This window comes from Rhinolophus sinicus, chromosome 17 (assembly GCF_057876585.1).
Source record: "Rhinolophus sinicus isolate RSI-liver-muscle chromosome 17, RSI-T2T, whole genome shotgun sequence".
Taxonomy (NCBI): Eukaryota; Metazoa; Chordata; class Mammalia; order Chiroptera; family Rhinolophidae; genus Rhinolophus; species Rhinolophus sinicus.
In genome coordinates this window covers 59005024-59025983 of record NC_142517.1, presented here as the reverse complement: position 1 = coordinate 59025983, position 20960 = coordinate 59005024, and the positions used below count along the sequence as shown (strand labels likewise).

Here is a 20960-nt window from a genome sequence, read left to right as displayed (position 1 = left end):
GTTAAGTCGTTTCTTTAGTTACATTACTGGTGGAGCCAGGACCCTAATCCTGTGTCTCTAGGGTGACAAACCACTACTCTGGCAGGATGCATCCTCCCTCCCTTCTGCCCTCTTCCCCTCTTCCTTCTTTCTCTTCCTGGGACTCCATTTCCAGCTGAGGGTCCTTGAGGGCTCTCTGGGAGGGGGGCAGGGATGCCTAGTGCTTCCTGCCTCACTCACAGTGATGGGCCCGAGGCTGCTGGAGTTGTATTGAGCTGCAAAAGCAATGAAGTTGGAGGCTTGGCCTGAGCTGGTCGGGGCAGTGCGGCCCTGCAGCAGAAAGGAGGAGTTTCCATCCTGGGCCTGGGTCAGCAGGAAGTCTCCCAGCCCATTGAAGGTGTAATTGACACGATCCAAGGTGGTGATGTGGGGGTCCCCGAACATCCAGGCTGGAAAAAGGAGAAACACCACATTGGCATGGCAGACAAGGGAAGGATCTGAGATTCCTCACTACCCCTTGGCAGGGCATTTGACCAGATAGACTCAAGCCTGGAAAGGTGTTCATGGCTTATAGAATCCTCCCCAGGAGCCCTCTTACACTTTTGTGCCCCTGCCCCATGCATATCTGCTCATTAGCTCCCACTCCCCCATTCCGGCCCCTTCTTCAGGGCCACGTACAAAGCCCCTCTGTTTGCCGTTGTACACCAGCACTGTCTCCATCTCCCCTGTGGCCACAGCCCGGCCCCAGGCAGCTAGCACTGCCCTGGTCCAGGCCCCAAGAGGCCACCCCTCCCCAGATCCTCTGCCTCGACCCTGCCTCTGGGGGGGCCCCAGCAGCCTCACCGGGCCTTGGGGCCTGGTACCCAGCACAGCTGATGCGGGGCCGCATTTGCTGGTACAGGGCGCACAAGGAAGGCTGGTCGTTCCAGCGGCAGCACCAGTGCTGTGGCTCCAGTTCTTGGTCTGTGGAGAACAGCGTCATGTTGGGGTGGGGGTGGGGACATGGAGGACCTGCAGACCCAGCTGGAAGGTTCGGTGGGGCAGTATGAGATGGGTGGCAAAGGGCGTGGTTTGGGGATTTGGCACACCTTAGTTCAGATCCTGTCCTGCTCAGTGACCTTAGGCTAACAACCGATTACCGTCTCCCTTGCAGGCTTGTAGGAGCCACATGCCGCCAAGCCCCCAGGTGGGCCGGAACATAGTTAGAGCTAAGGAACTTCCTTTCTTGAAGAGTGGGGTGCTGAATGCCACTGCTCTCAAAGTGCTGGGAGTAGGAGGGCAGAACTGATGGTTTGGGGACTATGGACAATGCCTGGATTACAGGGGGGAAGGCAGAGGACACACTTTACCTGTCCCCCCATCCCTGTGTCCTTGAGCTTCTTTGGAGGTCTCCTGAGGGAGATGACTCCATGTTTTCTCCCAGACAGCCTGCTAATCTGGGTCCAGAGGAATAGGGTCAGACTCCCCTTCCCTAGAAAGATGTCCCCACTCTGGGCTGGAGCTATGGGGCCAAGTGGAAATGGGGCAAGAGGCACTCAATCATAAACCCTTAGGATGCCAGCTGGAAGGGATGTTGGGAGCTTCCTAACCTTACAAGATCAAGAAATTGAGGACCAGAGAAGGGAAGGAATTGGGAGGGAATGGGGACAAAAGGCTTCAATCTATGGGTCCCACTGCTTGGCATAGAGCCCAGGGCTGGTCTCTGATAGGGAAGAACAGAGAGCTCCAGAAGAGGTGGGGTTGAGATCTCTGTGGACACACGTACCAAACTGCCAAGGACTCTGCACTCTCCAGCCTTCGAGAAGCTCTCCCCATGGCCCGTAGCTGCAGCACACGCCTCCACGCCAGGAGGAGAAGCTGCACAGATGCCTGCTGCTAAGGTGCCACCAGCCTGCAACAACCCAGACATACTCAGGCCCAGGATGCCTGCAGTGGGGCAGGATCAGGGTAGGGTGTTTCTGGGGAGGGACTGAGGGTGCCTCAAAATGGACAGGTTAGGCATTACCAGAGGGGAGGTTGGTGGGTGTGTGGGGAAACATGGTGATACCCCAAGAGACAGGAAAGAGGTGTCACCTATGTGAACGCGTTGGAATCGTAAGTCCCATAGTCCCTGCTGCCAGGAGCATGGGCAGGAGATCTGGTTCCAGCCCCAGCTGGGCCACTGAGGCTGTCTCCTCAACCACTGCAGGCACCAGAGGCGGTAGTTGGGTCTCTCTACCCTGTGTAGCTTATAGACCTGCAGACCCCTGAGGCCTGGGGAAGCAAAGGAAGAAGGGGTTATCCCAGGGCCTGGGCCACAGGCTCTGCTTTAGCTTTAGAGACAACCAAAACTCAGAAATGTACCCTCTGTATGCCACTTTCCCCCGCTGGACAGCTCTTTCAGGGATGGGGCCCAATTCAGATTGGCAGCAATTTCTTCCCAAAGACCATTTTGATGTGACCTCTAAATGCCCTTAAAGCTTGGATCTTAGGGTGAAACCCTGCCACAAGTGCTGGACAGGGAGGCCTCACCTGCACCCAAGTCAGAGCCAAACCCTGGCCCTGATCTTTAGTTCAGAGCATCCTCTGTCCTCTTGTTTGTCACTCAGCTCCAGCACCTTCCAACCCCCATGAAGTAGTTGCTCCTCCTGCATCCTATATCTCAGTGAATGATGCCACCAGCCACTTGGCTTTCGTTCTGGACGCCGCCCCCAGCACAGACATGTCAGTGGCCAAACAGCCAGGGCAGAGGCCAGTGCCCAGAGGCCAGCTGGGGAGCCACAGAGACATTGGCATGTGAAGCTGGGACTTGCTCTAACACCACAAGGCTAAGGAAGCATCGTCTGTGCCCGGACACCATTCTTGGAAGGGAGAAGTAAGTGGGAGAAGAAACCTAGCTGGGGGATTGGACGTTAAATATACCTTTAATTAATTGTAAGTTACACACTGCCTACCCCAGCTGTTATGAGTGAGAAGGAGGGCTCCAGAGCTCAACAAGATACAATAGGACAGATGTATTAGATTTTGACCTTGTTGCCACACAAAAGAAGAAATTATCAAGATAACTACAATTTGTTAAGATTTTGGAAAGAATAATCATTGTTTATGATTATCTGTTCGGGTTTCTTCTCCACAATGGCCTGGCATCAGGGGAAACCCATTAGATATTCTCTCCCTTCTCTCTCTCTCTTCTCTCTCTTCTCTCTCTCTCTCTCTTCTCTCTCCTCTCTCTCTCTTCTCTCTCTCTCTTCTCTCTCTTCTCTCTTCTCTCTTCTCTCTCTCTCTTCTCTCTCTCTCTTCTTTCCCTTCTCTCTCTCCTCTCCTCTCTCTCCTCTCTCTTCTCTCTCTCCTCTCTCTCTCTTCTCTCTCTTCTCTCTCTCTCTTCTCTCTCTCTCTTCTTTCTCTTCTCTCTCTCCTCTCCTCTCTCTCCTCTCTCTCCCCTCTCTCTCTCTCTCTCTCTCTCTCTCTCTCTCTCTCTCTCTCTCTCCCCCTCCCCCCCAGTCTCTCTCTCATACTTCGCCCCCTAGGTCACAAGCAGGTGCATCTTGACAGAAGGGCCCTCATCTGGCTGGGCAGCTTTCTCCACAAGATGGCACCCACGATTTGACTTAGCTTCTGTTTACCAAAAGTTCTTGCCACAGAACAAATAGAACTGGATTTATGCTTCACAATTTTTATGGCTGATTCCTAATGCTAAAATGTCCTTTGTTGTATCACATTTTAGAAACTATAATTTCTTTCCTTTGGGGGCCTCAGGACAGTACATCGAGTCATGGAGGAGGCCTCATGGGCTTCTTCCTGATTCTAAAGTACTGGCCACCTTACCAGAGTGAGACCTCTTTGAGAACAAATATAGTTGGTCTTTTCCTTTGTTTTGTCATTTTCCACATTCTTAGCACAGTGCCCAGCACACAGCAAGTGCTCAATAAATATGATGACTGAATGAATGTCATACCTCTGGAACTCCTCTGGGTAGATTCCCTGAAGGGATCTCATCGGGATTCACATTCCAACTCTGAGCCAGGACACTTGGAATATTGTCCTAACTGTCCATCCATATCTTTACCTCCTGCTACAGCCCTGTCCTCACTTCCAGGATCTGGGCCCCCCCGAGAGACCTCCTGGGTTTGGCTCCCCAGAGAGGAGACATCACCCCAACCGAGATTATATTGTGTGAGGGCACAGAAGGTACCAGCTGCTCCCCGGGGCAGTGCCAAGTCCCAATTACACCTGTGGGAGGTCAATTTGTGCTGGGGACACCCATTGGGATTGTGGGGATGCTCGGGAGCTGCCCTTCTAGGACTGTCATGGCCCGTGGAGTAGAGGACAGAGAGGATTTAAGTCCACTCAAGTGTGATTAGGTGGTACTTTTACCTGAGTTGGAATTCAGGAACTGGTCTGGATGATACTTGTCCCACACTGGCTGGAATGTCAGTGGGCTGTTTTCATAATACCCATCTCCACTGCAGGCAAAGGAAAGAATCAGGCCTCTGTCACATACAGGGTCTTTCCTCTCAGTCGGCAAGTTATTCATTCAGCCAGTCAGTCAGCCAGTCACTCACTCAGTCCAGCGAGTCATTAGTTATCAGCTGGTCAGTCAACTAATCCATCAATTGGTCAGTCAGTCACGGAGAATCACTGACTCCCACCACTAAGCAGGAGAGGGGAGGAGATGGATGGGGCAGGGGTGGGGAGGCTCTAATTTATTCCACATCTGATTGCTAATGATCAGAAACTGGTCATGAGACAGGGGTGGAAAAAACAGAGTTCAGGCCTTCTTCCGGTTAGTTTCCCTTCTACTAGGGATTGGTGGGGGAAAGTATATTGGGATGGTTAACAGCTAGTCTCTGGAGTGAAACAGTCATGGATTCAATTCCTGATTCTAGCACTTAGTAGCTTGGTAACCATGGGCAAGTTACTTAACCTCTTTGATTCTTATTTTCACATCGGTGTAAAAGAGATTACAGTAGCACCTACCTCACAGTATTGTGAGGATGAAATGCAGTAACATTTGTAAATCACTTAGAACTGGGTGAGTACTGGATGCAATGGGTGCCTTCCCTCCCTCTCAATGGTAGGGTTCAAAGTGCTGCTCCAGGAAGGAGGAAATCCTAGAGCAAAGCCTGCAGCCTCACCCTGGGTGAGTGCCTCAGGACAGTGACTCTGGATCTTTCTCCTTTCTGACACAGGATAGATGACACACACAGGTGTGACACCTTCTGTGGGCAGGCACACTCAGAATGGTGTGAAATTCCTAGCCAGTTGGATAATTCCACTCCTTTCTCCTTCACAGCACATCAAAAAGCAAGTGAAAGCAATGTAATTATAGGGCTCTCTGGAATGCCATCTAAGAGAAAACCATTTGCAGCAATTACCAGTAACGAATTACACATGACCTTCACAACCGATTGCTCATACCAACAGCTGGAAATACCGTGATGGAGCACTGTTGTGTCAGAAACAGCCACCTCCACACACCGGAACACACAGCCCCACCCACAGCCCCATCCCGCCACTCCCTGTCTTTCCCACAAACCCTAGACAAGCTGTTGGTGCCCCTGGGTGAGGAATTAATCATCAGCCCAGGGGCACCAGAAGTCAGGAAAGCAGATTTCAACTTCAGACGTCTCTGCGTTCAAATTCCTGCTTTGCCACTTCCCAGCTCTATGACTTTGGGCAATTACTTATCTATTTGCATCTCAGTTTCCTTATCTGTAGAATGGGTAATAAATAGTATCTTCTTCATGGGGTGGTTGTGATAATCAAATGAAATAATGCATGTTAAGTCAATAGTATAATAAATGTTGGCTGTTATTATGATATTTGAGAAGTTGAGAGAGGTCAGCTAACGTCAGTGGAAATCAGAGAAGTCAAAGCTCTGGGAATTATTACACTGCATGAGTTCTGGGGGAGGAAAGAAGTTCTGGGGGAGAAAAGAGAACAGCAGGTGAATAGGGATATTTTACTGTGAAACAGCAAGAAGTGGGAATTGGAGTCGGTGTGAGTCGGAAGCATCAGCAAGGAGGATTCATGCCTGGTCCTGGGGGATGGGAGTGTGTGTATAGCAAAAACCCTGCTCTGCACCACTTTCTATTATCTGCTCAGTGCTGATGGCCCCTCCCGTCCTACCTGGAGAAGCCCATGAGGACCCAGTTGCCTGGGCGCTGGGTCACGTCCCACTGCATCCCACCGCTTTGATAGAGAAACAGGGCAAAGGATCTGCTTCCATCCGTGGAGAGGATGGCCTGGTAGGTGTTGGTCTGAGGGTTGTTGGAGATAAACATAGGGATGCCTGTGAGAGATCTGGGGTCCCATCACCCATCCCACATCCTTTTCCTGACACACACATCTTCTTGTCCTGGCCTACCCAGAGCAAAGACATGGGCTTAAAATGCTGATAAATTTGGGAGCATGCCCCTGAGTGAGGGATTAATTGTCAGCCCAGGGCACTAGAATCATCTTTCACCCTGGGTGTCAAAGCACCTAGAATGGTGGATTTGCCTTCTTTGTGACTTCTTTCCAGGGAGGAGTGATAACGGGCTCTGGGTTAGAAACCAGTTGGAAGGGAGTTTGTATGAGAAAGCTTCAGGAACCTGAGAGATTAGGTAAGACACCAGGGAGCTGGGAGAGGCCTATGTAACTTCCTCAGGAATATTTAAAGACATTGTCTAAATGTCTCCTCAACGTGAATAATGGGGAGGACCACTGCAAGTGAGACTGGAGAGTCTCTGAAGATGGATACCAACTGCTGTGTTTGTACAAAGTAGGTAATCAATGAACCTGTTGAACCAATGAAGAAATGAGTAATTTTAGACCAGACACAAGGAAGAACTTTGTGACTATAACAGCTGAGTCCCCAGAAGGAAGACTGCGTGGTCGCCCATTTCCATTGGATAGCATAGTGGTTCAAAGCCAGTGTTCGAAGTTACAAAAACTTGCATTCTAGGCCTGGCTTTGTCATTGGCTAGCTGGGTGACCTTGAACAAGTTGCTTAACCTCTCTAACCATCGTCTTCTTCACCTCTACAATGTGGATAATAACATCAAGTCGAGCCATATAAAATTGCAAATAACCAGCCATATTTGACTTACAAATATTCCATTTCCTAAGTTTGAACCTTCTAATACCCAGTGCTCTGAGGCTGTGAGTAAGAGGCTGGGGCAGCCTGGCACATGACGAAGGCTCAGCATCGGGACGGGCAGGCAGAGTGCTGCAATCAGAAATCTGTCCTTGAGTCAGAGAGGGTTTTAGAACATTGGTCCCTCGCTAGAATATTAGGATGTCTGACTTCCAGATGGTTCACAGAGAGCTGTCCTTTTGTCCACTCACCCCACGGGTCCACCGGGCAGGATAGGCAGGGGCATTGACCCATGTGACCTTTAGGGTCCACCTGGCTTTGTAGTTCCAGGTGTTTGTGAACTTCTCAATCCAAGACTCCACCTGCTGGACTACAAGTGGTTTGTGGTCATCATAGAGTGTCTCATATATCTAGGAAAGAAAGGCAGATAAGGATAAGGAAATGAGGGTCCCAGCTGAGCACCCCTGAGAGACCCCCCACTTTCTGCATGGTGATCCTGCTCACTTTAGTCTACCCACATCTCACATCCTTCTCTCTCCCAGACCTACATTTTTAGTTAGTTCATTGGACCTTAAAATTGATTCAAATTCGGCTGTGGGGAAGTCTGGGGTGTGCGGAGCGGAGAGCCAAGGCCCAGAAACCCAAATCTTGTGGACTTAAACCCATGCATCCATCTCTTATCACAAGCTGGCTTGGACAGCATAACCACCTGTGCCTATTCCAACCTCTTCATGTCCAACCAGAGGCTCCTCGAGAACAGGCATGTGTTTCTCCGTCTTTGGACCTTCTACAGTGCCTGTCCATGGCAGGGGCACAATCCACATTCACCCTGAGCTTTCATTACATGCTCCCACTTATTGGACTCATTAACCCAATCCAGGAGTATATATGGGGGTCCTGCTTGACTCAGGCTTGTTAGGAAAGTCCCTACAAACTTATTCTAAAATCAAACACTGGATTGTCAACCCCTCCCTGTCACCTGAAGGTCTTCTCATGGTAGTGTCAGGGTATTCCTGAGTGTGTATAATAGTCCTAATCTGCTTCACTCCCACCCTCACATTTAAGCACCAATCCCTGCCCACACTGAGCCCGGCTCTGACAGCAGTAACATGTGTACCGCCTTCTACCCAGTCTTTTGTCTCTCTTGGCTGGGTGCTGTGTGATCCCAAAGCCCAGCTTTGAAAGGCCCACCTGGTAAAATATGGTTCCCCGGTGGGTGGAGAAATCAGCATCGTCCCAGAAAGGAGCCACCAGGGCCACTCGGTCCCAGCCTGCGAAGCCTCTAAGGGGAGGGTTAGGATAGGAGAAAATCTGGTACTTTGATTCCGGAAAAATGATCTGGCCATTATCTGTGAACTGAGCACAAAGGTTTTCTGGTTAGCATTCAGGGAGGGGGACAGAGAAGCCTTGGGCCAGCTTCTCAGAAGTGTGACCCCGAAGTCCTCTCTGGGTAGAACTTTAGAGATGTTAACAAGCCTCTGGGAGGTCATGTCATCCATCTCCCTGCCTGCTGGGGCAGCCCCTTTACATAGTTCTCACATAAATACTTTACCCTCAAGGACATCCCTGTCATTCTAAGTCCTTTCTAAGGTGGTAGGTTTTGCCCTGCCTCAGCAGCAGACTCCGTCTATAAGACCAGCCTGTCCCAGAGCAGACCATTCTGGGTAAATCCCCTCAGTCCCATCCTAAACCTGGTGCCACATCAGATGGGGCTGAAAGTATTGATACCCTCACCCCATCACTGTGCCACCCTTTTAGTGTGTTCTGACTCAGCCTCCTTCACTGAGAGCCACAAGGGCCATGACAACTATTCCAACTCTCCTCCAGGAGACACGTGTACTTGGACCAGGGAACCAGGGAATAATTACAGAAAATGTAAACAGTATCAAACAGTTAAGTTTCTCAAGTAGAGCTTCCTACTCATAAAAAGGGCCTGTGAAAACAGGGGCGAGCTTACTGGGCCCCAAGATCTCTTCACTGAGGTAAAGATACTTTTGTCCACGTAGGTGGATAGGTGGACCTTGCCTAGCTGACACCCTGACATTAAAGACTAAATGCAAACTGAGTCAGAGGCATATAGTAGATTGCTTTCTTTCCATCAGGATCAGGGTCACAACCACAGGACCATCTTAGAGTCCTTGAGAGGGAAGCAGGGCCAGGGAACACGGGTCACAGGTCCTGCCCTTTGGGCTGCAGCCGGGACTCACGTAGAGGAAATCTCGGAGAGAGGAGCCGAAAGGGAAGCCAATCAGGGGCTTGAAGAGCGGCGAGGTGAAGTCCACAGTCCTCCTGACAAATTCCTGGTCTCCAACATGTGACCCGTAGGGGAAGAGGGTAACGCCTGGGCCAGGACAAAGAAAAGCAGGAAGTTCTCATGGGCGCTGACTTCATTGAGACTGTCAGGGGTCCTCAGAGAGCTTCCCCAGCTGCTCCTTCATCCTGTTCTCTGTTCCCCTGACTGGGAGCCATCAAGGACTCCTCTCTTCCCCTCTCCACTTGTGTTTACCTCATCTCCTTATTTCATCCCTTAAACTGGTATTCTCAGACTTCCCCAGTTTGGAGAAAATCAGGTCCTGCTGTCAAAATACCAACAAATTATTCTGCATCTGTTATGGAACTCATCATTCTTTTAAGGGTGAAAAGATAAAATTCCTCCAATGCAAGGAAGATTGGTAATGGAAAGACCATTTCATAGAATGAGATTTGTTTCCTAAGATGGTATTTCTCCAAATAAACTTGAAGATACCCTAGAATTTGTCCTAAGAACCCCCTCGCCCCCCCGCCCCACACCCTGCCGAGTTCCTTGGGCAGTTTGGGAAATCTTGTCCTAAATATTTCTCAAATGGCTCTCCTCTTCCCCATTATGGCCGCCCTCATTTGGTCTTTCTTGGAATCCACGGCTGTCATTACACTGCTCTCCTGTCCTCCTGCAAATTCAACCTCCACCCCATCACCATAGCACCATTTATAAAAGCAAATCTAGCCACGTCCTCCCTGGTTCCTGTTATCCACAATATTCCCTCACATGATAGCATCACTTCTCAACACTTTTCACCTTACTTCCAGCAACCCCAAGTGCTTTGGGGAATCCTCCTGCAACACTGGGACTATTTTCCACCGCTACGCCTTTATTGCAGCTGTTCAGATCCTCCTGCCTGCTTGGGGTGCTTCCACTCCCCCAGTTCCTATTCACTCTAGGAAGCCTCCTCTTCACCTTGGAACCACCCCCACACCCTCTGGGGGCCTTTCATTGTGTGTGCCTTCTACCTGGGCTTATTCCTCTAATTGTACTCACTGAGTCAGCAGATCTGTCTCTTGCTGGGCAGCACCTTGATCATTTCTCTATCTCTACCTCTGAGCCCAGTGCCGTGCACAAAGCCAACCCTCAGCACCCAATTCTGATGCTGTATCATTGTCCCTTGTGAGATCCTTTTGACCTGAGAAAGCAGAGTCTGTGAGCAAGCAGGCTGAGAATGAGCATTCAGTTACATCACCCTATAAAGGGGATCTGAGGAACAGCTTGACTTCCCATGGCCCAGAAGGGGCAGTGGAGATATCCACAGAACTGGTTCCCTGACTACCCACAATGGCCCTCCTTGATAGATCCAATCCAGCGGCCACAACTACAAGCTCCGCACCTAGCTCAATCCTCTCCGTCCCAGGGCGGAGAGGCCCAGCTCGATGGCATCGCTTACCTTTCTCGGGCTTGATAGGGACTGAAACAGCTGTTGAGTGGACGCCTATAGATGTGCTGGGAGTAGAGGTGGTAAGGATCTGGGAGGTTGTTGAGGGTAGTGATGTTGCTGTGCTTCTCTCGATATCTGTCTTCATCGAGGTTGTGATTGTTCCTGGTATTCAGGGAGAGGAGACTGGGTCTTATAGTCCGAGAGCAGCAGAGTCAAAGACAGCCATAGACTTTAGGAGCTAGAAGAGACAGCTAGAAACCCTCTTGTCTGGCTCAAACCCATCTACTCCATGGAGATAAGCAGTTGTCTGCTGGGGCAGAGGGGATGGTGACCCTTTCACCCACCACACCCCCATTCACTTCAACTTCTTGTAGACCTGACTTTAACCCTAGCCTGGTAATGCCGACTCACTGTCTTCTTTCAAGCACTCCTCTCGGCCAAATTGAGCCAATGCGGTCACTATAAGAGACCGAGATGCTGGAGTCCCTACCTACCTGATGTCTCAGTCTTCACAGTGGAGCTTAAGGTTCCTGTGGATGGTGGAAAAGTGCTGGTACCAGACAGAGGCGTGGGATGACCTGTGAATTGGGTGGTGGAGCTCCAGGTGACTGCAGGGCCAGGGACTGATTGAGAGAATGAAGAATTACTAGTTAAAGTAATTATGGTCTGAGATTTGCCCACATTACCAGAGGAAGTAGAGTCAGAGAAAGCATAGTCTGTGATGGCTGTAGCATAGGCAATGGACTCTTAGAATACTTAGATGCTGAAGAAGTATCAGGAGTGGTCTTGATCAAAGGGTAGGTTATAGGTGGAAATGACAGTCGGTGTGGATCCAGCTATGCTGTTATGATTACTTGTAGAACTCATGTACAGTGGCTTTGTAATAGGGTTGGTAGCGGAGGCTACTGTTTGAACAGCTGCAGGATGCTTACGGTGGGGTGTGCTTGACTTGCCCATGGAGGAAGTTGGGACTTATGTGGTATTTGTCAAGGAGTTACTGCCAGAACCCACAGTGCGAATGACCATGGCAGTCATGTTTTCATGAATGACTGAGCTTGAGGTTGTTATCAGAACTTTTCCACTTATAGACAAAATCATGGAAGGAGAACAAGAGGCTGCATCACTCAGGGGGTAGAACCAACTGTAGTTGGCCCTTCAGTTGCCCCAGATGACAAGGTTGGCGTTGCTGTTTGGGTCATGTGTCTGCCTCTGACTGGGTTTGAAATTAATGTTGTGCTGCAGCTTGAAGGTGACAGAGTGTGGGCAATGGTTTGTGCAGATGTATGCACATTTGGTGTGAATGGAGATGTGACTGTTAAAAAGGTATTATTAGTCACCTGGGTGACTAAACTGACAGTTTCAGATACTCTGGTGGTTCCTGTACTTTGAATCTGAGCCATCGGGGGAAGAGCTGATGTTTCCTGAGGAGGAGAGGCACTGGAAGAAGCTGGGGTTGATTGTCTTGTCAGTCTCCCTGTTGTGGAGACCTCAGAGCTGATGGCTGAAACGGTGCTGGGGACAATAACAGACATGATTCTCATGGTTCCTGGAATAATGTCATCACTGCTTGCAGCGGACAACAATTCAGTTGTGGACTGAGTTGTGTGGCTTTCCCTGGAGGAAGTTGGTGAGAAACTCTTGATCTCATCTAAAGTGGATATTTCTCGGGAGGTGCTTCCTAAAGTTCTTTGGCTGTTCATTGTGGATGAAGAAGCTGTAGCTGTGCCCACTAAGGTAGTGGCCACCACCAAAGAAGCTGGTGTGGTGGTGTGTGGTTTTCCAGTTGTTGCTGTGCCTTGAGTCTGGTGGGATTGGGAAATGGCTGATGTTCTGTCAGGTGAGGTGTTGGTAACAGGGGATATTGATTGTCCTCCTGGGTTTCCCAGTGCTGAAACTACAGAGGTGGCCTCAGGAATGGCGCTTGTTATGAAAGATGATGTACCTCCTGAGGCTCCCAGGGTGGTGTCAGGGCTGACTGGTGCTGTCCATAGTTCTATGTTTGTAATAGTGACTTGAGTTGTGTGGCTGTCTCTGTGGGGTACTGGGGTGAATGTTGTCACTTCACCTGTGGTGGATGTATCCTGAGTAACACTTTCTGAAAACTAGTGTCCACTTGGTTTGAATGAAGAAGTTGCAGATGTGATTCTCTTGATTATGTCTGTCATGGGGGAGACCAAATTTGTGGTTTAGGATTCTTGGGTGGTCTTTGTGCCTTGAGTATGACCTATCTGAGAAATAGCTGATGATTCTTGGGAAGTGCTAGTAGAAACTAGTGTTAACTGGCTTGTTGAGCCTACTGTTATAGTTTGTTGAGATGGATGTTCACTTAGTATGGATGAGGGAGAAACAGATGTAACTGTTTCGATGGGTTGAGTCACATTGGAGCTTGTGCTGCTGAAATGAGTATCTCCAGTGGTCCCTGTGCCTTGTGACCAGTGAGTCTAGGAAACTACCATTGTTTCCTGAGGAGATATGCTCAGATAGGGGAATGTGGCTGGCTGTCCCTGTTTACCACTTGTTGAGATGTTAGAAGTAACTCAAGAAATAGTACTAGCTATAGAACTAGATGTGTTTTCTGTGACCAGTATAGTGATAGCTTTTGCTGTTGACAACAGTTCTTTTTGTGACTGAGTTGTAGGGCTATTACTAAAGAATGAAGAAGTGAATACTGTTGTTTTATCTTGAGTGAATGTCTCATGAAAAACACCTGTAGGGGCCGACCCGGTAGCTCAGGCGGTTAGAGCGCCATGCTCCTAATTCCGAAGGTTGCCGGTTCAATTCCCACATGGGCCAGTGGGCTCTCAACCACAAGGTTGCTGGTTCAACTCCTTGAGTCCCGCAAGGGATGGTGGGCTCCACCCCCTGCAACTAAGATTGAACACAGCACCTTGAGCCAAGCTGCCTCCCAGATGGCTCAGTTGGTTGGAGTGCGGGCTCTCAACCACAAGTTTGCCAGTTCAATTCCTTGACTCCCGCAAGGGATGGTGGGCTGCGCCCCCTGCAACTAAGATTGAACACAGCACCTTGAGCTGAGCTGTCTCCCGGATGGCTCAGTTGGTTGGAGTGCGTCCTCTCAACCACAAGGTTGCTGGTTAGACTCCCACAAGGGATGGTGGGCTGTGCCCCCTGCAACTAGAAAAACAGCAACTGGACCTGGACCTGAGCTGCGCCCTCCACAACTAAGACGGAAAGGACAACAACTTGTCTTGGGAAAAAAAAAAAAAGTCCTGGAAGTACACACTGTTTCCCAATAAAGTCCTGTTGCCCTTCCCCAATAAAATCTTTTAAAAAACAAACAAACAAACAAACAAAACACCTGTAGACATTGAGCTACCAGCATGAGGCCATCCCATGGCCTCTGTATCTTTGCTCCAGAGGGTGTGGAAAACTGTAGATGTTTTTGGAGTTGAAGAACTGACAGAGAGTGGTGTTGATTGTACTTCTGACCCCCATGTTGTAGAAACTATAGAAGTGAATGAAGGAAAATGTCTAGTGACAGATAATGACATCTCCCCAGTATTTTCCACAGTGCTGCATGTTGAGGTTGGTGCTGTCATCATTTCCATTTTTGTGACAGGTGTGTAGCTGTGAAGTGCAGGGAAAGCAGTAGATGTTTCACCTGAAGCTAATGTCTCAGGAGGAACAACAGCTGTAGACTTATGCCCACTTTATGAGGATGACAGAGTTGATGTGCTCAATTCTGTGATGGAGCTCCTTTGTGAGTCCCCACTGGTGTCAGGGCTCTCAGTCTGATGGTTGTGAGAAGATGCTTGTGTTTCCTGAGTAGAGGTGTGAGAAGAGTGTGCTGTTGCTTTTCCATCTCCTTGGGTTGTCAGTGAGACTGCAGGGGTAACTGGAATAGAAGGTGTAGATACAAAGTGATGTGTCCTGTGTTTCACCTATAGTGGTCGCTGTAGAAGGTGGTGCTGTCAACATTTGTAAGGTTGTCAGAGGTGTGCGGAAGACACTGGAAGATGAAGTGCTTGTTTCACCAGATTGGGATGTCTCTGGAGAAACAAGTATTGTACATTTGTGTCCACTTGGTGAAGATGAAGAAGTTGATGTGCTCACTTGGATGATGTAACTGGATTGTGAGTCTCTGATTGTCTCAGTGCTCCCAGTCTGGTGATTCTGAGAAGATGATGGTGTTTCCTGAGTAGAGGTGTTGGAAGAGGGTACTGTTGTTTTCTGATCTACTTGAGCTATCATAGAGACTGCTGAGGTGACTAGAGTAGAAGATGTAGCTGCAGAGAGGAACGTGGCCTCTGTGTTTCCTGCCACATTGTCTGTTGAAGTTTTGGCTATCATCCATTCTGATGTGGTAGGAGGTGTGTAGCTGCTAGGGAAAGGAAATAAAGTGGTTGTTTCACCTTGAGGGGACGTTTCTAGAAAAACAAGTGTTGTATATGTGTGTGCATTTGGTGAGGATGAGGAAGTGGATGTGCTGCCCTTGGAGATGTAGCTGGTTTGTGATTCTCTGGTGGTGTCAGTATTCTCAGTCTGGTGGTTCTGAGGAGATGGTAATGTTTCCTGAGTAGAGGGTCTGGAAAAGGGTGCTGTTGTTTTCACATCACCTTGAGTTGTCATGGAGACTGCTGAGGTGACAGAAGTAGAAGGTGTAAATGCAGAGAGTGACATGTCCTCTGTTTTTCCTGTATTAGTGTCTGATGAGGATCTTGCTGTCATCAATTCTGATGTTGCTGGAGGTGTGTAGCTGTCAGGGGGAGGGGAAAAAGTGGTTGTTTTACCTGAAGGGGAAGTCTCTGGAGGAAGAGGTGTTGTATACGTATGTCCACTTGGTGAGGATGAGGGAGTTGAACTGCTCACTCTTGTGATGTAACTGGATTGTGAATCCGAAGACGTCTCAGTGCTCAATGTCTGGTGGTTCTGAGAAGATGCTTGTGTTTCCAGAGTAGAGGTGCTGGAAGAGGATGCTGTTGTTTTCTGATCTACTTGAGTTGTCATGGATACTGCTGAGGTGACTGAAGAAGAAGGTGTAGATGCAGAGCTTGACGTGTTTTCCGTATTTCCTGCAGTGGTGTCTGTTGAACTTGATGTTGTCAACATTTGTGAAGTTGTCAAAGGTGTGTGGTTGACACTGGAAGATGATGCAGTAATTGGCTCATCAGTAGGAGATGTGTCTAAAGGCACATGCATTGTATATGTGTGTCCACTTGGTGAGGATGAGGGAATTGAAGTGCTCGCTCTTGTGATGTAGCTGGATTGTGAGTCTGTGGTCGTCTCAGTGGTCTCTGTCTGGTGGTTCTGAGAAGATGCTTGTGTTTCCTGAGTAGAGGTGCTGGAAGAGGGTGCCGTTGTTTGCTGATCTGTTTGAGTTGTCGTCAAGACTTTTGAGGTGATTGTAGTAGAAGGTGTAGATGCAGAGGAAACCGTGTTTTCTGTATTTCCTGCAGTGGTGTCTGTTGAACTTGATGCTGTCAACATTTGTGAAGTTGTCAGAGATGTGTAGCTGACACTGGAAGATGATGAAGTGCTTGCTGCACCTGAAGGGGATGTCTCTGGAGGAACAAGAGTTGTATACGTGTGTGCACTTGGTGAGGATGAGGGAGTGGCAGTGCTCACTCTTGTGATGGAACTAGATTGTGAATCTGTGGTCGTCTGAGTGCTCTCTGTCTGGTGGTTCTGAGAAGATGCTTGTGTTCCCTGAGTAGAGGTGCTGGAAGAGGCTCCTGCTGTTGTCTGATCTACTTGAGTTGTCATGGAGACTGCAGAGGTGACTGGAGTGGAAGACGTAGATGCAGAGGAAGCCGTGTTTTCTGTATTTCCTGCAGTGGTGTCTGTTGAACTTGATGCTGTCAACATTTGTGAAGTTGTCAGAGATGTGTAGCTGACACTGGAAGATGATGAAGTGCTTGCTGCACCTGAAGGGGATGTCTCTGGAGGAACAAGAGTTGTATACGTGTGTGCACTTGGTGAGTATGAGGGAGTGGCAGTGCTCACTCTTGTGATGGAACTGGATTGTGAATCTGTGGTCGTCTGAGTGCTCTCTGTCTGGTGGTTCTGAGAAGATGCTTGTGTTCCCTGAGTAGAGGTGCTGGAAGAGGCTGCTGCTGTTGTCTGATCTACTTGAGTTGTCATGGAGACTGCAGAGGTGACTGGAGTGGAAGACGTAGATGCAGAGGAAGCCGTGTTTTCTGTATTTCCTGCAGTGGTGTCTGTTGAACTTGATGCTGTCAACATTTGTGAAGTTGTCAGAGATGTGTAGCTGACACTGGAAGATGATGAAGTGCTTGCTGCACCTGAAGGGGATGTCTCTGGAGGAACAAGAGTTGTATACGTGTGTGCACTTGGTGAGGATGAGGGAGTGGCAGTGCTCACTCTTGTGATGGAACTAGATTGTGAATCTGTGGTCGTCTGAGTGCTCTCTGTCTGGTGGTTCTGAGAAGATGCTTGTGTTCCCTGAGTAGAGGTGCTGGAAGAGGCTCCTGCTGTTGTCTGATCTACTTGAGTTGTCATGGAGACTGCAGAGGTGACTGGAGTGGAAGACGTAGATGCAGAGGAAGCCGTGTTTTCTGTATTTCCTGCAGTGGTGTCTGTTGAACTTGATGCTGTCAACATTTGTGAAGTTGTCAGAGATGTGTAGCTGACACTGGAAGATGATGAAGTGCTTGCTGCACCTGAAGGGGATGTCTCTGGAGGAACAAGAGTTGTATACGTGTGTGCACTTGGTGAGTATGAGGGAGTGGCAGTGCTCACTCTTGTGATGGAACTGGATTGTGAATCTGTGGTCGTCTGAGTGGTCTCTGTCTGGTGGTTCTGAGAAGATGCTTGTGTTCCCTGAGTAGAGGTGCTGGAAGAGGCTGCTGCTGTTGTCTGATCTACTTGAGTTGTCATGGAGACTGCAGAGGTGACTGGAGTGGAAGACGTAGATGCAGAGGAAGCCGTGTTTTCTGTATTTCCTGCAGTGGTGTCTGTTGAACTTGATGCTGTCAACATTTGTGAAGTTGTCAGAGATCTGTAGCTGACACTGGAAGATGATGAAGTGCTTGCTGCACCTGAAGGGGATGTCTCTGGAGGAACAAGAGTTGTATACGTGTGTGCACTTGGTGAGTATGAGGGAGTGGCAGTGCTCACTCTTGTGATGGAACTGGATTGTGAATCTGTGGTCGTCTGAGTGCTCTCTGTCTGGTGGTTCTGAGAAGATGCTTGTGTTCCCTGAGTAGAGGTGCTGGAAGAGGCTGCTGCTGTTGTCTGATCTACTTGAGTTGTCATGGAGACTGCAGAGGTGACTGGAGTGGAAGACGTAGATGCAGAGGAAGCCGTGTTTTCTGTATTTCCTGCAGTGGTGTCTGTTGAACTTGATGCTGTCAACATTTGTGAAGTTGTCAGAGATGTGTAGCTGACACTGGAAGATGATGAAGTGCTTGCTGCACCTGAAGGGGATGTCTCTGGAGGAACAAGAGTTGTATACGTGTGTGCACTTGGTGAGGATGAGGGAGTGGCAGTGCTCACTCTTGTGATGGAACTAGATTGTGAATCTGTGGTCGTCTGAATGGTCTCTGTCTGGTGGTTCTGAGAAGATGCTTGTGTTCCCTGAGTAGAGGTGCTGGAAGAGGCTGCTGCTGTTGTCTGATCTACTTGAGTTGTCATGGAGACTGCAGAGGTGACTGGAGTGGAAGACGTAGATGCAGAGGAAGCCGTGTTTTCTGTATTTCCTGCAGTGGTGTCTGTTGAACTTGATGCTGTCAACATTTGTGAAGTTGTCAGAGATGTGTAGCTGACACTGGAAGATGATGAAGTGCTTGCTGCACCTGAAGGGGATGTCTCTGGAGGAACAAGAGTTGTATACGTGTGTGCACTTGGTGAGTATGAGGGAGTGGCAGTGCTCACTCTTGTGATGGAACTGGATTGTGAATCTGTGGTCGTCTGAGTGCTCTCTGTCTGGTGGTTCTGAGAAGATGCTTGTGTTCCCTGAGTAGAGGTGCTGGAAGAGGCTGCTGCTGTTGTCTGATCTACTTGAGTTGTCATGGAGACTGCAGAGGTGACTGGAGTGGAAGACGTAGATGCAGAGGAAGCCGTGTTTTCTGTATTTCCTGCAGTGGTGTCTGTTGAACTTGATGCTGTCAACATTTGTGAAGTTGTCAGAGATGTGTAGCTGACACTGGAAGATGATGAAGTGCTTGCTGCACCTGAAGGGGATGTCTCTGGAGGAACAAGAGTTGTATACGTGTGTGCACTTGGTGAGGATGAGGGAGTGGCAGTGCTCACTCTTGTGATGGAACTAGATTGTGAATCTGTGGTCGTCTGAGTGCTCTCTGTCTGGTGGTTCTGAGAAGATGCTTGTGTTCCCTGAGTAGAGGTGCTGGAAGAGGCTCCTGCTGTTGTCTGATCTACTTGAGTTGTCATGGAGACTGCAGAGGTGACTGGAGTGGAAGACGTAGATGCAGAGGAAGCCGTGTTTTCTGTATTTCCTGCAGTGGTGTCTGTTGAACTTGATGCTGTCAACATTTGTGAAGTTGTCAGAGATGTGTAGCTGACACTGGAAGATGATGAAGTGCCTGCTGCACCTGAAGGGGATGTCTCTGGAGGAACAAGAGTTGTATACGTGTGTGCACTTGGTGAGGATGAGGGAGTGGCAGTGCTCACTCTTGTGATGGAACTGGATTGTGAATCTGTGGTCGTCTGAGTGGTCTCTGTCTGGTGGTTCTGAGAAGATGCTTGTGTTCCCTGAGTAGAGGTGCTGGAAGAGGCTGCTGCTGTTGTCTGATCTACTTGAGTTGTCATGGAGACTGCAGAGGTGACTGGAGTGGAAGATGTAGATGCAGAGGAAGCCGTGTTTTCTGTATTTCCTGCAGTGGTGTCTGTTGAACTTGATGCTGTCAACATTTGTGAAGTTGTCAGAGATGTGTAGCTGACACTGGAAGATGATGAAGTGCTTGCTGCTCCTGAAGGGGATGTCTCTGGAGGAACAAGAGTTGTATACGTGTGTGCACTTGGTGAGGATGAGGGAGTGGCAGTGCTCACTCTTGTGATGGAACTGGATTGTGAATCTGTGGTCGTCTGAGTGCTCTCTGTCTGGTGGTTCTGAGAAGATGCTTGTGTTCCCTGAGTAGAGGTGCTGGAAGAGGCTGCTGCTGTTGTCTGATCTACTTGAGTTGTCATGGAGACTGCAGAGGTGACTGGAGTGGAAGACGTAGATGCAGAGGAAGCCGTGTTTTCTGTATTTCCTTCAGTGGTGTCTGTTGAACTTGATGCTGTCAACATTTGTGAAGTTGTCAGAGATGTGTAGCTGACACTGGAAGATGATGAAGTGCTTGCTGCACCTGAAGGGGATGTCTCTGGAGGAACAAGAGTTGTATACGTGTGTGCACTTGGTGAGGATGAGGGAGTGGCAGTGCTCACTCTTGTGATGGAACTGGATTGTGAATCTGTGGTCGTCTGAGTGCTTTCTGTCTGGTGGTTCTGAGAAGATGCTTGTGTTCCCTGAGTAGAGGTGCTGGAAGAGGCTGCTGCTGTTGTCTGATCTACTTGAGTTGTCATGGAGACTGCAGAGGTGACTGGAGTGGAAGATGTAGATGCAGAGGAAGCCGTGTTTTCTGTATTTCCTGCAGTGGTGTCTGTTGAACTTGATGCTGTCAACATTTGTGAAGTTGTCAGAGATGTGTAGCTGACACTGGAAGATGATGAAGTGCTTGCTGCACCTGAAGGGGATGTCTCTGGAGGAACAAGAGTTGTATACGTGTGTGCACTTGGTGAGGATGAGGGAGTGGCAGTGCTCACTCTTGTGATGGAACTAGATTGTGAATCTGTGGTCGTCTGAGTGCTCTCTGTCTGGTGGTTCTGAGAAGATGCTTGTGTTCCCTGAGTAGAGGTGCTGGAAGAGGCTGCTGCTGTTGTCTGATCTACTTGAGTTGTCATGGAGACTGCAGAGGTGACTGGAGTGGAAGATGTAGATGCAGAGGAAGCCGTGTTTTCTGTATTTCCTGCAGTGGTGTCTGTTGAACTTGACGCTGTCAACATTTGTGATGTTGTCAGAGGTGTGTGGTTGACACTGGATGATGAGGAAGTGCTTGTTTCACCTGATGAGTATGTCTCTGGAGGAACATGTGTTGTATTATGGTGTCCACTTGTTGAGGATGACGATCTTGATGTGCTTAGTACTGTGCTGATGCTGGTTGTTGAATCTCCAGAGGTGTGGTTTGAATTTGTTTTGGTAGGGTCTTGACCTATAATGGTAAGCAATGTCACATTAGAATCATGTTTTGTCAGATTTTGTG

The 20960-nt window shown here is 49.0% G+C and overlaps 1 protein-coding gene across 1 annotated transcript in view; it reads right to left on the bottom strand.

Moving 5' to 3' along the window:
- Positions 1-20960, bottom strand: part of MUC4 (mucin 4, cell surface associated) — a 54557-nt gene that overhangs the window by 15065 nt on the left and 18532 nt on the right. Inside the window, exons 2-13 of the mRNA XM_074330328.2 lie at positions 15471-20909; positions 11217-11345; positions 10732-10884; positions 9244-9377; positions 8228-8392; positions 7288-7446; positions 6088-6218; positions 4333-4421; positions 2053-2232; positions 1745-1870; positions 823-942; positions 220-428 (exon numbers count right to left, since the gene is read on the bottom strand). Of these exons, the coding sequence (XP_074186429.2) occupies positions 220-428; positions 823-942; positions 1745-1870; positions 2053-2232; positions 4333-4421; positions 6088-6218; positions 7288-7446; positions 8228-8392; positions 9244-9377; positions 10732-10884; positions 11217-11345; positions 15471-20909 (7034 nt within the window). The remainder of the gene's footprint in view (positions 1-219; positions 429-822; positions 943-1744; positions 1871-2052; positions 2233-4332; positions 4422-6087; positions 6219-7287; positions 7447-8227; positions 8393-9243; positions 9378-10731; positions 10885-11216; positions 11346-15470; positions 20910-20960) is intronic.